The sequence below is a fragment of the Daldinia vernicosa genome, assembly GCF_022497035.1.
Source record: "Daldinia vernicosa strain CBS 139.73 unplaced genomic scaffold F5Y00scaffold_69, whole genome shotgun sequence".
Lineage (NCBI taxonomy): Eukaryota > Fungi > Ascomycota > Sordariomycetes > Xylariales > Hypoxylaceae > Daldinia > Daldinia vernicosa.
The window spans coordinates 50,136-65,528 of record NW_025953985.1 but is presented as its reverse complement, the minus strand read 5'-3'; the positions used below and the strand labels follow the sequence as shown (position 1 = coordinate 65,528).

The following is a 15,393-nucleotide window of genomic DNA, read 5'->3' as shown; positions in this document are numbered from 1 at the left end:
AAGCTCAACTTTACACTTTAACCCAATTCATAATCATACCAAGTTTTTACAACTACATGTTTGAATTGAAGGCTGTAGGCACATCTTATCAAATTCAGACCGGGAAGCCTCTTTATATCATTCTCATCATCTATTATGTAGTTCATATAGCCGAAGTTCTGTACCGTCATAATGTTTGCCCGTCTACACCCAGATGCGATTCCGGCCCCCCTAAAGCCCAATCCTCACGCTTCCTCGAAATATTTCAAACGTCGTCTATCCCTAGACGACGATGAAGATGATGTGCGCCCACCCTCCCCCAAGAAACATAGAAAGACGTATTATTCCATTGCCCCGCTTTTCGACAAATTCAGGAGGCCAAAAGCGGACGAAGAAGACCAGGTTCCAAGCCACGTCTATAGCCGACGACAACGTCTTAGCCCATCTCCCGACCCCGACCCTCCGCTAGTCTTAGAGCTTGGTGGTAAGCCTACTATTCCTACATTATATCCCCCATTGACTCCCATCCCAGAGCGCTACGCCACCCTCCGCGCAACGGTTCACAGCGCCGTCGTAGCCGGCCTCGAAGAAGCCGAAGCAGAACTAGTTGCACAAAGCGAGGCCAATATCCGCGCCAACCGGCAAAAAATGGCCGTCCTTGAGGCCCAACTCAATAAACTTATCTCACCCCTCCAGGACTTAACAATTGACTATACAGCCACCGGCGAAGATGGCCGCGAGCGCACAGCCGCAGTAGCAATCCGCGACGCTATATCCACCTTTGAGGCCAAACTCGAAGCCGCCGCTGCCGAGCTCAACGGCCTCTGGGCATCCTAGGCGGAAGTTCAGGCTGAGATCGAGGACCTCGGCGAAGAGATGCTGTCGCGGAAGGGATCGGACGGCGCTGCAGATGAGATACGTCTAAGCGGGGCCAGTGTAGTAAGCGGAATATCGCCGTCCGCCTCGGCCTCCCACGTCGAAGCTCTGGCTGTATTCGACGCGGATCTAGATAGAGCGAGCAAGGACGTCGTGGAGGAGATGACGACGTACGAGGAGGTAAGTCCCACGGGCTCGATATATCGCAAGTCGTAAACGGGTGCGATGTACTGATTCAGCTCTAGAAATTTCTCAAGGAGATTGAGAAGGAGGCCGGGAACATTCTGCATTCGTTCTTGAATCGCTGAGGCTGTTGGTCGGGATATGTTATTACTGGTACTCGTTACCACAGGTCGAGTGAAGCGTGCTCGGCACGCGCGGTGGGCGTTAACACTGCGGCGGAGGACTCGCTTGAGGGCTCGTATGGCCCGTCTTCCTGTTATAGGACGCATCGTGACTTTTGGGTGAGATTAATGGACTACTATGGATGGATGAACTCATTAGAACTGGCTACCCGTACCGGGACTACCATGTGTGGGGAGTTCACCCAGTATATAGATCGTTGCTCAAAATGCATTCCTACCCGATTGCTTGTCATGTATATTAGTCAAGTCTAATCAAATACAACATTCCTCACAGCACAGCTTCTTTTGAAATGGAAATATGCATTTAGATCCGCTATCAACAGAACGCGCTTTTATTCCGGCTCTTTTTACACACAACTCGTGTAATCTACCTCTGCCCATCCTGTCCCAAGCTAGCTATACCACACGATTCGCTGTACCATCCTCGCGCTGCGTCCGAAGCGAAGGCGAATGATTTAAAGCAAAACAGTTGAACGAATATGCCATGAGCCGAGGCCTATAATGCGATACCCCGTGCGACGACGGGAAACTCTAGTTCAACGCGAAGTAACCGTCTCAATAAAAAGCAAAACACCAAAGAGTAAAAGAGAAGTCTAGTAAACGCGGAATATGCCGTCGTGCATCGTGGTCCCGTAGCAGGGTGGCTGGCCTGCCCAGCCCAAGCGAAACGCGAGATAGAGTAAGAAAACGAGACGAAAAGGCGAGGCGCAACGCCAGTTATGCATCCGTCCATCTTCTATGGAAAAACCTCCCGATGGTGATGTATGTTCCAGCAATGAGATCTGCGGGAACCGATCGTGTTGTTATGGATCGTGATACAGCGTTGCCAACATGGATTTGTGTAATTAAGGTAGGATAGGTAGGTTAGTTGCCTCGTAGAAAGATAATAGGAGACTTCAGGGTTCCCCACGCCCGCTCCGCCCGTCCGTTCGCAGCTACGATTGTCGCCCCTCTCGATTCTCGACCAATAGACATTATGCGGGCAGAAATATTCGTCCGCTGTGAAAGTCTGGGGTCCCGAGGCGTGAGATGTAGATGCACGCAAAGCTGCGTAGCCACATCTGCACGTCGGGGAAATTAGGCCACTTAATGTTCTTCTTGTACGACAACACCCCACGGGTGGTCTACGTTTCCGTACATGATATCCTTAAGCCAGCCCTTTAGCTTGAGCGTGTATGGACCACCTTCACCCGCCTTGCCCATAGGGATCTGTATATCTTGCTCGCGGTGATGGATGAGCGAAATAGGGCAGACGAAGAACTGTGGTTAAATATCAGCACATGATGTCTCCTTTTTATGCAATGATTTGGGAAATATTGTAAAGAACTTACCGCTGTACCAGCAGCGAAAGATTCGAGCAGTCTGCCTTCCGTGCTAGCCTCCAATACCTCCCCAATGGTATACCTTCTCTCTACAACCTCTACCTCGTCGCCTAGCTTCTCGCGAGCAAGCTGTAGCACGCTACGCCTTGTGACACCAGGTAAGATCAGTCTGTCGTCCAATGGCGCTGTGATAAGCTGAGTCTTTCCTTCCTTGGTTTTCCACAAGACGAAGAAGTTGCTCGCTCCAGCTTCCGTGCAGTAGCCTTCGCTACCGTACAGCCATAGGATCTGACCGAATCCTCTCGCGCGGGCTTCTTTCGTCGCTAGGAGAGAAGGACCGTAGTTTGCGCCAACCTTGGCGTATCCAAATCCGCCAACCCAAGCACGCACCATGTCGTCCGGCGACGTGTGGAGCTTTAGACCACCTGCTGGCGAGTCCATGACCGGCATGTAGCTGGCAATGATGTAGAGGAGGGCCTCCGACGGAGCCTGTACACCGAGCTGTGACTGGGTTCCGATGAGCGTCGGGCGCAGGTAGATGAAACTTCCAGGACGGTCACGAGGTACCCATTTAGGACCGTCTACAGCCATCAGCGCCAAGAGCAGCTTTTCTACTTCGGCGGGAGGGAAAGATGGTAAGCTAATGCGCACCGAAGACATGAGAAATCGCTCGGCATTGCAGTCGGGTCGGAACAGACGCAGCTTGCCGTCGAAACCACGGTACGCCTTGAGACCTTCAAAGCACTCCGTGGCGTAGTGAAGTACGGACGCTGTGGGCATAAGAGATAGGGGGCCGTAAGGTTTTAGTTCCGGTGTTTCCCAGCCAGACTTAGCTGACCATGCTACGGTGACCATGTGGTCTGTGCAAATGGTTGAGTCGTCGATGGAGTAGACGCCCGGAGTAGGAACGTCGCGAGGCTCCTTGGTAAACGTGTAAGTGATGTTTGAAGCGTCTAGTTCTCGGACATTTGGCTGAGATACGCCATTGCCGTGTCCGTTCGACGAGGGAGCGGTTTGGCCATTTTCGGATAACCGGTGGTCGATGGCGGAAGCAGTCAGGTTTACATCTTGCTCGCCATCGTGGACGGTCGACGGGACGACGGCGGAGGGAGCCATGCCTATAAGTTATGTACTGGTTACGGGTTAGGTATGATATGAACTGGAATCAGAGAAGTAGTATAGGAAGCAACGCTAGAGTATAATGGGTATTGTCCTTGTAAGTCAATGTTTTAATGAAGAAAGAGAGAAATAGACGATGGGCTGTAGATAAGAGGAAAGTATAAATAATATAGACTAGCTTTTAGACCGCGTCGACCTGCACAACTTACACTACTAGGTTAGAAGGGTCGATGACTCAATAGCCAATGGGGATATTATCTTTTTTTGCTTTCTTGCTAGAGGAGAGGAGAGGATCCTGTGCCTTGCACATTCTGCATCATGTTTGCTGCATGAAAAGGGCGTATTGTGCCGTGGTCGCTGTCATTGTACTCCTTGGATCCGGACCAAGACTTACCCAGATTTGGATAAAGAAAATACAAAATTCTGCATTTTCCCCATCGAACTAATTGAACCGATCAGACCGATACACTAGAGCTAAATAGATACCTGGGCATATAGTAGCTGAGTAGGTATTCTAGGTATTTCCAGATACTACCTACCCATAGGAGGGGACGAGGTAGGCTTAGTTTCCACCAGCTTGGGACCAATGCAATATGGACGGGCCCATGGACGGCCCCGGGTATCTAATGATCTCCATATCGTAACGTCAGGTGGGTGTACTCACGGGTGACACTACAATGAACAACGAAGCAACACCCACACAGCTGCCACCCCATTCTAGGAGCAGCCGCCGGAACTAGTAGTATACATGAGTAGTATACTTGTTGCGGTGTGGGCCGAGTTTGCAAATTCGAAAAAAGAAAGCTTCGGTTGCACACGGAGGCTGAAAATCATGTGGGAAGTGGAGCGCAGAATGACGCCGTTGATTTGTCGCGAACAAGCGGGTAACCGTTAGAAGCTTGTAGACGGCAAACGGGTTACCAGACGGCTACCAAACGGCTCGAGTAACATTTCCGATATCGAAATGGCGGCCAACAAGCTCGAGATGGATAGATCAACGTCCGTTCCTCGGACGCTACCAACTACCAACTACCAACTATTCATACGAAATTCATAAAACAACTCGTGAGTCAAGACGACGAGGGGAAAATAAAGGATCCGAAATCGCAACGAAAGGTAAGTGTCATTTTATACGGGGAGTTCTCCACTAAATAAATGCCATGGACAAGCATCTTGACCCCGGGCTGGTTTAGTATTGAAGCCGGAGCTAATTGTTGCATATCAAAAACTAAACGGCAATAAAAAAAAAGGTGAAGATTGAAAGACGGAGTTGAAGGTTTAGCGTGGAATTGGGGCCGCTCTTCGGCCTGCGGAATAGTTGAAAAAAAGGCTTAGTGGCTTCGGGAAAGCCGCGAATTGCCGCCCATTGCCTTATCTGACCGCCACCTACAGCAGTCTTACATTCTATGTAGTGGGGGGGCCCTTGACATATTCATAAATTACTATCTTATCATTGGACCCGGTAGGATACTTTCGTCTTATTGCGTATTCCGTACTTGGAATATTTATTAGTATACGTCAACTATGCCGAGTTACCTTAGTGACTACATTGATGACCACCGAGATAATGGACGTGTTTATCCAATGAGTAATTCCCAAGGGGCACCTAGGCTATAAATCCCTATCTGGACGAGCACATGATTGAGGCCTTACACTAACCAGGCTTCTCATCTTTGAACAGTTCATACATACATTGCGTACGTAGTCTCTCTGTCATGGCTCTAGACCGAGCTCTCCACAACATCTCATGATCCATCGTCATCAAGCAATTCCGTTGTGTTGCTCTATCTCGTCCCTTCGCGCTTGGCAGACATTCCCGAGCCCAGAGTAGATACTCCATATATCAGAGATAGCTCGCCGGGGTTTATCGTCGTCGAAGTCGGTAACCAGAAATAACTACGAGATATCCAGGACAAGAAGCCGGCCTTTAAATAGCCGAGTCTACGGCGGGTCCGAAGAGAACCTCTGGCTAGCACTCCCGGCTTATACCGACGTCTACCGGTCACGAGGTGAACGGCTCAAACTGAGTCTAGATGCTTCTTTAAAACCATCACGGATTTTATTATTGGAATTAATTTTTCCCCACACGCTAACCGTTCCAATAATACCCGCCTATTTCAAACCTCGTAATCATATATTGGTTACCATACATGGTGACGTGCGGCGAGAACGACGTCAGTCGGCATTGTGTTTCCTCTACGGAGACTTTGAGAGGCCATTCGGATCCGGGTATCGGTGTCGTGCATAGTCAAGCCGGACATAGCAGTCCCAACCTCTTAAGGATAGGTACCACCTCTTGAGGATAGATACCTAATCAGACCGGACCCAAGTATTGGTCAGGGTCGTATTAACGATGTCTTTATAAGTCGGTTACTTACATAAGCAGCCATATCATCAAAGCAGCGTTATTCCAAACAAAGTCGAGGTAAAAATAAGGGTCCACACCATATTAATGGTAAGTAGCATTTGTGTGCCGTCAAATAATTGCGTATCCCCGTAGCATAATCGCAATAGCCTTTATGATCCCAGGATAAGTACGGAGATTATTGTCTGTATACTACAGTACCAAGGAGGAACCCAATCACGATTGCTACCCTCTCCGTAAAAGGAAGCTGTTCGCAAAGCAAGCTGACGTAGTCTTGGCTTCTATTGGATAATGCGTATCCGTACCTACGTATGTACCTTTGTAGGGCATCTATACCAATTGAAATAGTCTAGACTCGATCTAATACGGCAATAAACATTGATATTCAACGATAGTTAAGTTCACATTCAAACTATAGCATACTCAAGACTATCATACATGATTATCGTAGACTCTTACCGATAAGTCTAATAGTGAATCTAATAAACATACGTCTCCTAATTTGGTTGGAATTCTTTACGCACCAAAAATATGTCTTTAGCTTCAAACCATCTTCTATTTACATCCAAGTTGAACAATCGCAGTAGGTTATCGTATATTATAAGTTCCAAAGCCTCTCATAAATAGACCTTCCCCGCAGCTCTCAGAGCCGCACCCAGGACAATATTGCCGAAAAGGGGGTCCCAGCAGTCCATCGAACGCATTCAGGCAGTTCCGGGTTCACGGGATAAGGGACGCTTGGCCCCACGCGATTCAACTACGACACTCGTCATCTGCAGTAATGGAATTTATTGGATAGATAGACACTTATAATACACCGAGTAGATTCAATGAATAGTAATTACACGATACACAAGTCCGTCGCTGTGTCTCGATCAAGACGGTCCTATTTCAACACAAAAATAGAAACTGTGATTTATAAACCTATCTGAGACCTCACAAGTCTGCCTAATCTAACGCCTTCAACTCGTAAGCCAAGTCGATCGCAATGTCAACCCGCTACCCCGGCCGTGACGTCGACCCGTCACCTCTAGGCGCACCCCTCACATTCCCCTTCTCCTCCGCCGTCGCCCCCAACCGTTTCATGAAAGTCGCCATGACAGAACGCATGGCAACCTGGGATCCCGACGACATGAGCGCGAGCGGCATACCAACTACCCAACTATGCAACCTCTACGGGCACTGGGGCGACGGCGGCTGGGGCACTATTGTAACGGGCAACATCATCGTGGACACGACGCACCTCGAAGCGCCCGGGAACATGATCATAACCCCCTCTGACCCTTTCTCAGGCCCACGCTTCGAAGCATACCAAAACCTCGCCAAAGCCGGCACACGCGGCGGCGCCGTATTCCTAGGGCAACTAAACCACCCCGGACGGCAAACCGCGCAGGAACATCAACCTAACCCCGTCTCCGCATCAGACGTACAATTAACAAAAGGATACGGCGCCATGTTCCACTACGGCAAGCCGCACGCCGCATCAGCAGACGAAATCCACGCTATTAAAGCCTCCTTCATCCACGCAGCCGTATACCTCGAGCGCGCCGGGTTCTCCGGAATCCAACTGCATGCGGCGCACGGGTACCTATTCGCGCAATTTCTCTCCCCAACGACGAACCTGCGCACCGACGCCTACGGCGGCACACTCGAGAACCGCGCGCGTCTAATCACCGAGATCGCCGACGGAATCCGCGCCGTCACAGGCCCCGGCTTCGTGCTCACCATCAAGATCAACAGCGTCGAGTTCCAAGACAGCGGGTTCGCGCCCCTAGAAGCAGCAAATCTAGTCCAGCTACTAGAAGCGCACCGCTTCGACCTAGTAGAGCTCAGCGGGGGCACATACGAGGCGCCAGCCTGGCACCACAAGAAGGAGAGTACTAGGCGGCGCGAGGCCTTCTTCATCGAGTTTGCGGAGCTCATAGTACCGCATGTGTCTCTTGCGCGGTGCTTTATAACAGGCGGGATACGGACGGTCGGGGCGATGGTAGATGCTTTAGCGAGCGGGTTGGATGGAGTTGGGCTGGGACGCCCGAGTACGACGGAGCCGAGGCTACCGTTAGATGTGCTGATGCATGGGTGTAAGGGGTGTATCAAGCCGCTGGTGGGCGATACAAACGTCGTTGGCGAGCAGAACTCCTGGGCGCATGGTGCTTCGCTGGCTGGTGCTCATATGCGCCAGATAAGCCTCAACCAAGATCCGGTCGATCCGTCGGACCGTGTCGCAGCAGATGCCTTCCTCGAGGGCTTTCGGAAGTGGGTTGTGGCGCTACCGACGATATCAAAGAGAGAGGTACTTGGCCATGTTAGGATCGAAGGGGTGTCGACGAAACCCTATGGAGCTATACAACCACTGATATCTTGAGCTCAGGGGGGCATTGGCAGTACCTAATTAGACTCTTTTTCTTAGATATCATTATTCGAAGCCAGCATTACCCTAGAATTAGTGGTCGTCCTATATGGTAATATGCCTGCATAAACTTCTTGCGCGACTGGCAGTTATTGTATAGTCCAAGAAGACTATCTTACGCGTACGGGCTTGTACTAGTTATATCCTGTTGATTTAAGATGCCTGCTCATATTAAATACATATGGTCGGCTATGTCACTGGTTCCTTGCAGCGTTCGTCTCGCACTATGGCAATATTTGTAGTCGTCAGTCATTATAGCCGCAAAAGCCTATAGCTGGAACGGCCGCGCTCCAAAGGAGCAGGTCGAGGACCGGGGTTCTCTAGTAGAGCACTCCAACACTTAACTACCACAAGTTGGCCTTTCAACACAAACACGGATATACTGTTGACCCCAAGTGTTTCGAGCGACCCGTAACTTCTCCCATTGGAGCCACGGATGTTATGGACTGTCCCGAATCGTATTTGTTTCTAGCGGCCAAGCTTTAGTATCGGTCAATATTGGGCCTTATACCCAATCAAAACGTGATTATTGAGAGGCGGATAAACGCTCTCCTTAGTCTTAGAGGGCCCAATAATAAAGTGACCAGTTATAGTGACGATCCGTGTTCTTATATACAGCGAGGCTGCTTGTTCTACTATAATTGTAGATTAGTCGGGGCTCGACTCGGACCTCCCCTTAAGTGAGCAGCGGAATTTTTGAATAGGCTTTGCCAAATGTAAGCTTCGCTAAGCAAAAGTTCTATGTCTTTCTCGGTCCAGTCCCGAGTGGGCAATGCCTGTAGGAACATCATTATTTCCTGGAAATCCATTTTTACTAGTTTGGACGACCATTTCACTAGGAATGCCGCACACACGTATAAATGAAATTCGGAGAAGCCTTGTTCTTCGGCCTAAATGCAGTTAGTAGGGAGGTTGCTTAATCAGGGTACGAGGAAATATACCAGATATGTATCCCACATCCGAATAGTATTCCGTACGCTGATCTCCCTCATGAGGAGACAATTCATCCAGCGGAAACTAAATTGAATAAACTCGACGTTCTCGTTTTCAAGGTGCTTTGCGAGTCCTTCATCGATCCTAGCGGTAAGATCCCGAAGCGCAGCAACTTGTCTTTGAATGCCAGGCTGGGCAACGATATAATGGTCCTGGATTCCGTCGAGTAATTTCGTTAGACACCAAAAAGAGTCGGCTTCCACCGCATCGAGAACTGCTTTGGGCAATTGCCCCGGGTCCATGCCGCTTTCGATATTACAATCCGTAATGTAAGTGCCCAGGAAAACCTGCCAGAAAGGAGTTACCAGGTCGTTAATACCCTGTACGTAGCCGCTTGCGGGATGGCGAATTGCCCAGAGGTATAGTATCCGTTCTAGCGATCGTTGTGTCGCCTCATAACTGTAGAGTTCGATGTGGGGGTTCGTCCTGGGAACATCAATACTAATCTGATGCCATATTACTTCATCAAGACCTCTAGACCGGCCACTAGAAGCAGGATTAGTACCGCCCCGTTCGAAAGCTTGACGTACTCCGTCAAGGTATTCTTTCCGCTTCCGTTCCAGTGTCGCAACGCGTCTTTCGCTACTAGTTGGCAAATAGCTCAGCAAGAGTTGCCATGTCATAGCTCGGACTTCTTCAGGAACACCACCCCATGCTAAAGCTCTAAGGTCCGTTAACGGTATAGTGCTGGCCTGAAGAATCTTTTTGAACTTGTTGATCTTTGTTATACGAGAATTAATTGCGTCTGTTTCCTTGGGTGTCGCATTGGCTGGGGCTGTGGGGTGATCGATAAGATGTAGAGCATTGGCCGGGTCTAAATGATATTAGCTACCGAAACAATATTTAAGTATAAGTACCGAGTGGATGGTACCTTTTAGAATATCTTTATATTGTGGTCTGAGAATCTTCCCTTCGCTTTTCTTGGGCATTGGATACGTAGGTGTTGGTCGTTCTATGGCTATGTCGGCACTATTTGAATAACGTCTTTGCGAAAAGCTAAGTGCCGCGTCTAGAGGTGTTGATTGGACGTGCGAAGAGCTACCAGTCTGAGCTGCTGCGGCTCGTCGACTCCGTCGCTGCATGTTGGACAAGCTTGGGAGGCCAAAGTCATCCCCATCGTCATCTTCGTATCCAAGCATATCTTCTCCGTTTGGTACTTCGGGGTCTCCAACATCCCAATCTTGATTTGTATTCGACAAGAAGCTAAAATAAGACTTCAGTGGGGGCGATGATAGACCAGACGAATGCTTTGGTGGCGGCGAGCTAACATCGCTCGTTCGAGTTCTCTGTGGCGAAGAAGTTGGAGGAGATCTCGGTCGGGAGGAGGAGCCAGAGAGATTCCTAACGTGGCGCGCCAAGTTAACGAAAGATCACACAAAGAGAGAGCTCATGGACGTACAAATTATCGAATTTAAGCATGTCGGCATGTGAATAAGAAGCTCCTACTACTATATTAGGGTCCCGGCCTGTCTTCTTTGCGGCGCCTTCTCTCTGGACACGCCAAAACGGCGAGGTCGACCTAATCCGAGCTTAGCAAACAACCCCTGGGGCGACTTTCGTCAACAAAAAGCGACAAGTAAACCTACTCTGACCTGTCTGTCAAGTAGAGAGACACAAGTCAGTAAATTTGTCTCTTTCAAGTTAATACAGGCGCTATATGAGCGCGTCGAGACACTGTTGAATAATAAGATGATGGTACTCACCGACTTGAATCATTTCCTACGTCATGGTCAATTAAAAAACAATGTTCCTTAGATGTTGGCCTCGAAGAGAGCTTACCTGTTGGGACGGCGGCTTCTTGCCGCTTCCCGAGGATGAAAACATAGCAACGGAATTTATTCTGGAATAAATCACAGCCGCATTGTTGTTAGGAGGGTGTAATTCACCCAGTTTGGATTTTAAGAAAGGTTCAGGTAGTAAAACAATTAAAAGGCTGAGAGTATCATAGGTACTAACATCATAAAAGGCGAGTATAGGTCCAGGTACGTTCGAACTGTTAGAGCTAACCTGACAATGGCAGCGCTACAGGTACCTACATACCTAGCCTATAATGCCCCTCGATAATGTTTGACTGGAAAGCCACAGCTCTAGCCTCGGCAGTTACTACGAATGATTTAGTGTTGGTACTAGCTAAGTTTATGCCTACATACATACATTATGTACATGTCTAATTCCCATAAACCATTCTTCAATACCTAGGTATATATTGACTAGGAAGCTAATATACCCAGTATTTATATAGAGTACAAAATGTCAGATTTTGCCGTAGAGCGAGATCAATATCATGAAAGAATCTAAAGTAAAACAAAGTATCTAGTAGTTACCTACAAATTCAAAGGGTAGGTGTGGCTTGAATACTAGTAATAGTGACTCCGTGCCCCACACTGTTCATCAGCTACAAAGTCTAAATGGTAGGTGCTGAGGCAGTGATGTAGGCATAGTGGTTCTAGCGGATACGTGCCTACGTACCTACATATGTAACTAACCTAAAAATGGAGTTTGCCTGCCGCCTACTTCGCGTCTCCTATTGGCTCAAGACTTTCTCACAGCGTACATCCATTCTAACTAGGAGGCTGCAATTCTTTTCCATCGACACCTCCTCAACCATTCTTCCACTGGTCCTTCCTTAACACCTTTTTTTCTTTCTAAATTTAACTAATATCACAGCTTCTTTCATATTTTTCCCTTGAGACGGACTATATGGCCGACCGATTGAGCTAGATACACTACCCCAATCTTCCTGGTTCAATCTTTTAGGTCGAATCCAAGTCGATTACTGCTTCGCGACTTTGGAGTTTTTGCGATCGCGTCTATCAGCTCGAGTCAACAACGCCTTCCAACATGGCCGAGACGGAGAACTTTGAGGATGACCTCTTTGCTGATCTGTATGGTTAACCTGCGCTCCCGTGCTTTGTGATGTTGCATCTAGCATTTTTCTATCAACTAGTATGTACTTGTTATAAATTTACTGATCTTTCGTAGATACGACGACAACAATGCTTCCGCCGCGCCGCCGCTACCAGCAGCAGCAGCAGCAGTAACAGCTCCGGCAGTACAAGCCCCTACTGCTCATATCCCCACTCCTACCCCCCAGAACGTTCAGCAATCCGTAGAGGAACCCAGCCATCACGAGATCGATCAGGCACATAGCGAAATGGCCTACGCAGCTGAGGAGAACGGCTATGGTGAAGAATATCAAGATGAGAACTACGAGGATGACGATGATGTGGATTTCAACTTAGGCAATGGCCCGAGTGGTGCGGTCACTGTTGCGCAACCTCAACAAGATGATTCGGCTTCCGCATACCATGCTGCTAGAGGTGCTAGTGCTAAGGAGGATGGGTAAGTAGATTTGTTTAGATTCGTTTGTTTCTATTAGTTGCATAGCTCATTTAGAGCCTTGTTACGTCTCGCCAATGCCTGAACGCCAGATCAGACAATGTTTCGAGCATAGTATGATGCTCGGGACGTTTGACTTGGGAAATGATTCCTCATTAGACATTTGACAATCAAAAGGACATGCGCTTGAGTATCCTAGGGCCTTTTAGCCGGGGGGACATTGGTGGGCAAGAGAACTGGTTTCTATCTCGCTAGCTGTCTCCGAAGGGAAAATCTAGTAATGGACTTGCCAAGTCGGTCAATATTCTCAGATACATAGCCAGAGGGAAGCACGCCAGTCGCCCGGATCTCAAGAGGTGCATCGTGGGAAAGAAGTAGTGGGTGAAGACTAAGGAGGAATCCTAAGGAGGAATCACTCTACCTTTTTTTTAAAAAAAGAGAAAGGCCAGCGATAAAAGTTCGACCATAGTCAGTACAAAAACACTTACTGCCTTCCGTAGCCACTCGTCAGAAATAGGCTCATAAAGCTCAAAAGGGACTATTACTCTGGAAGGCTGTAACAAGAAATTTGGCAGCGAATAGCGCTCGAAGTTATGTCCTAGCTTGACGATAGCAAAGAGACGAAAACAAAATTATTCGACATTTCAGACATCACCTGCCTTGTTCTATTTCTGTCGAGCAGTGCTATTTAGGACTTGCTTCTCAGATTATCAGAGATTACACACCGCTGGCCCATGCATCGTTACTTTATCTGAACTCCTCAGACTTTCGCGTACATCACATCAGTCACTATGGACGCTCCTAAGGCTAAAGAGGAGGATTACATCCCGTTTAATTCTGATAACGAAGGATCTGAAGCCAGTGGCCAGACTTTAGACAGAGATGCACCTATCATTCAAATTTCCGATCAGGCAGCCAAACATATTAACCAAAATAATCCAAGGCTAAAGGATCGATTATCCAGGATTATGGCGAGCCGCATGGGAGCTCAGTATGTTTGCCAAGCGGCAATCGCCTTCGCTCAAAGCTTTGCATACACTGATTTGTCTTTGGCATTCGGCAAATGCGTTTTCATAATTCGTAATTATTCCTGGTGTAATGGATACTAACTATCCTGTTTGTGTAGGAAGATGTTCATCGGTGGTCTCAACTGGGAAACAACTGATCGTAAGTAAAAGGTACACTTGTGGCTTCGTTCGACTTACCATGCTAATATTCACCATTTAGAGTCGTTACGCGATTATTTCTCCCAGTTCGGCGAGGTGACAGAATGTACAGTGATGAGAGATGGTGCCACAGGCCGATCGCGAGGATTCGGATTCCTCACCTTCAAGGATCCCAAGACAGTGAACATTGTTATGGTCAAGGAGCACTTCTTAGACGGAAAGATTGTGAGTCTAATAAAGTCCTCTACAAAGGCTATTTCCAATGCTCGAGTACTAATTACAAGCCTAGATCGATCCGAAGCGAGCTATCCCACGAGATGAACAGGAGAAAACCAGCAAGATCTTTGTCGGCGGCGTCAGCCAGGAGACGACCGAGCCGGAATTCAAAGACTATTTTGCCCAGTTTGGCCGGGTTGTTGACGCTACCCTTATGATGGACAAAGATACCGGTCGCCCAAGAGGCTTTGGATTCGTCACGTTTGAGAGTGAAGCTGGTGTTGACGCTTGCCTCAGCACTCACCTGGAAATCCACGGGAAGCCTATCGAGGTCAAGAAGGCGCAGCCACGAGGCAACATGCGCGAGGAGGAGGAAGCCTCTAGACGCGGCAAGTTCAGGAAAGGCGGTATGGAAGAACAGGGCAGTCCCCAGGCTCAGATGGCGAGCCAGATGGGCCAAGGAGGTATGACCCCCCAAGTCATGGCTCAATATATGCAGCGAATGCAACAATACATTATGATGCAACAGCAAATGGTCATGAACCGAGGTATGGGCATGGGAGCCGTAAACCCTGCCATGATGCAAATGATGCAGATGCAACAGATGCAGCAACTCCAGCAGCAGATGGCCCAAGGTGGCGGCCAAACTGGCCAGAACAACCCGATGGCAGGAATTCCCAATATGAACCCGGCTCTGATGCAGCAGATGCAGCAACAAATGCAGCAACAGATGATGGGCAGCGGAGGTGCTGGTCAGGGTCAGGGTCAAGGTGACGGAAGCTCGCAAGGATTCAACGACTTCAACAGTCAGCAACAAATGTTTGCCCCGCGTGGCGGCGGAGGTCGACGTGGAGGCCGAGGGGGATATAACCAAGGCTATAGTAACAGCAATGTGGGCGGCGCGGATCCGACTTCGTGGGAGGGTATGTACGACGATGTGCCTCAGCCCAATTTCAACCAAGGAGGTCGTGGAGGCTTCCACCGAAACAGGGGCGCTCATCAGCAGAGTCCGACTCCGGTCGATCCCAATCACGCTCCACCGGCTGACGCGCCCAAGGGTCCGAAGAATGCTGGCAAGCCGGGTGCAAATTACCGCGGCGGAGGACGAGGTGGCGGTGGCAGTCGGGGCTTCCATCCTTATGGCCGTTAGCGACGCTAGGAAAGGGCCAAGACGTTCCACGGCCTGCTGGCTCGTCACGGTGGTACTTAGTTAGGAGCGAGGGAAATTCCAGGACAAGCTTTC

At 49.0% G+C, this 15,393-nt stretch overlaps 7 protein-coding genes across 7 annotated transcripts; 5 read left to right on the top strand and 2 right to left on the bottom strand.

Annotated features, from left to right (window-relative positions):
* The first annotated feature begins 42 nt into the window (after positions 1–42).
* On the top strand, positions 43–900 carry F5Y00DRAFT_189023 (uncharacterized protein). Its single transcript, XM_048005135.1, has one exon. The coding sequence runs from the start codon at positions 172–174 to the stop codon at positions 814–816; it is 645 nt and encodes a 214-aa protein (XP_047860615.1). The 5' UTR covers positions 43–171; the 3' UTR covers positions 817–900.
* Positions 856–1,163, top strand: F5Y00DRAFT_266314 (uncharacterized protein; the record flags this gene model as incomplete). The annotated part of the gene is made up of 2 exons (XM_048011924.1): positions 856–1,035; positions 1,101–1,163. The coding sequence occupies 2 exons, from the start codon at positions 856–858 to the stop codon at positions 1,161–1,163; spliced, it is 243 nt and encodes an 80-aa protein (XP_047860614.1).
* Positions 1,164–2,129: 966 nt separating this feature from the next.
* Positions 2,130–3,782, bottom strand: F5Y00DRAFT_188959 (branched-chain amino acid aminotransferase II). The gene is made up of 2 exons (XM_048005134.1): positions 2,552–3,782; positions 2,130–2,480 (listed from the first exon to the last, which is right to left on the bottom strand). The coding sequence occupies exons 1-2, from the start codon at positions 3,656–3,658 to the stop codon at positions 2,307–2,309; spliced, it is 1,281 nt and encodes a 426-aa protein (XP_047860613.1). The 5' UTR covers positions 3,659–3,782; the 3' UTR covers positions 2,130–2,306.
* Positions 3,783–7,014: 3,232 nt separating this feature from the next.
* F5Y00DRAFT_255821 (NADH oxidase) lies at positions 7,015–8,574 on the top strand (the record flags this gene model as incomplete). Its single annotated transcript, XM_048010331.1, has 2 exons — positions 7,015–8,282; positions 8,526–8,574. The coding sequence occupies 2 exons, from the start codon at positions 7,015–7,017 to the stop codon at positions 8,572–8,574; spliced, it is 1,317 nt and encodes a 438-aa protein (XP_047860612.1).
* Positions 8,575–8,731: 157 nt separating this feature from the next.
* Positions 8,732–11,412, bottom strand: F5Y00DRAFT_188909 (RabGAP/TBC). The gene is made up of 7 exons (XM_048005133.1): positions 11,209–11,412; positions 11,133–11,148; positions 11,016–11,025; positions 10,829–10,948; positions 10,301–10,770; positions 9,378–10,243; positions 8,732–9,326 (listed from the first exon to the last, which is right to left on the bottom strand). Exons 1-7 carry the CDS (start codon positions 11,251–11,253, stop codon positions 9,072–9,074), a joined length of 1,782 nt encoding a protein of 593 aa, XP_047860611.1. The 5' UTR covers positions 11,254–11,412; the 3' UTR covers positions 8,732–9,071.
* A 753-nt stretch (positions 11,413–12,165) lies between these two features.
* F5Y00DRAFT_188895 (uncharacterized protein) lies at positions 12,166–13,337 on the top strand. Its single transcript, XM_048005132.1, has 2 exons — positions 12,166–12,314; positions 12,412–13,337. Exons 1-2 carry the CDS (start codon positions 12,271–12,273, stop codon positions 12,773–12,775), a joined length of 408 nt encoding a protein of 135 aa, XP_047860610.1. The 5' UTR covers positions 12,166–12,270; the 3' UTR covers positions 12,776–13,337.
* A 561-nt stretch (positions 13,338–13,898) lies between these two features.
* On the top strand, positions 13,899–15,300 carry F5Y00DRAFT_255819 (RNA-binding domain-containing protein; the record flags this gene model as incomplete). Its single annotated transcript, XM_048010330.1, has 3 exons — positions 13,899–13,935; positions 13,996–14,159; positions 14,224–15,300. 3 exons carry the CDS (start codon positions 13,899–13,901, stop codon positions 15,298–15,300), a joined length of 1,278 nt encoding a protein of 425 aa, XP_047860609.1.
* Positions 15,301–15,393: the final 93 nt, after the last annotated feature.

Bases quoted from the DNA above. Each gene is read 5' to 3' on its own strand.
- F5Y00DRAFT_189023 (XM_048005135.1), top strand. From the start codon at position 172: ATGTTTGCCCGTCTACACCCAGATGCGATTCCGGCCCCCCTAAAGCCC.
- F5Y00DRAFT_188959 (XM_048005134.1), bottom strand. From the start codon at position 3,658: ATGGCTCCCTCCGCCGTCGTCCCGTCGACCGTCCACGATGGCGAGCAA. The intron at 2,481-2,551 runs GTAAGTTCTTTA...ATTTAACCACAG, and splicing joins CTTTCGCTGCTGGTACAGCG to TTCTTCGTCTGCCCTATTTC.
- F5Y00DRAFT_188909 (XM_048005133.1), bottom strand. From the start codon at position 11,253: ATGTTTTCATCCTCGGGAAGCGGCAAGAAGCCGCCGTCCCAACAG. The intron at 10,771-10,828 runs GTACGTCCATGA...GCGCCACGTTAG, and splicing joins ATGCTTAAATTCGATAATTT to GAATCTCTCTGGCTCCTCCT. The intron at 9,327-9,377 runs GTATATTTCCTC...AACTGCATTTAG, and splicing joins GGATGTGGGATACATATCTG to GCCGAAGAACAAGGCTTCTC.
- F5Y00DRAFT_188895 (XM_048005132.1), top strand. From the start codon at position 12,271: ATGGCCGAGACGGAGAACTTTGAGGATGACCTCTTTGCTGATCT. The intron at 12,315-12,411 runs GTATGGTTAACC...GATCTTTCGTAG, and splicing joins GATGACCTCTTTGCTGATCT to ATACGACGACAACAATGCTT.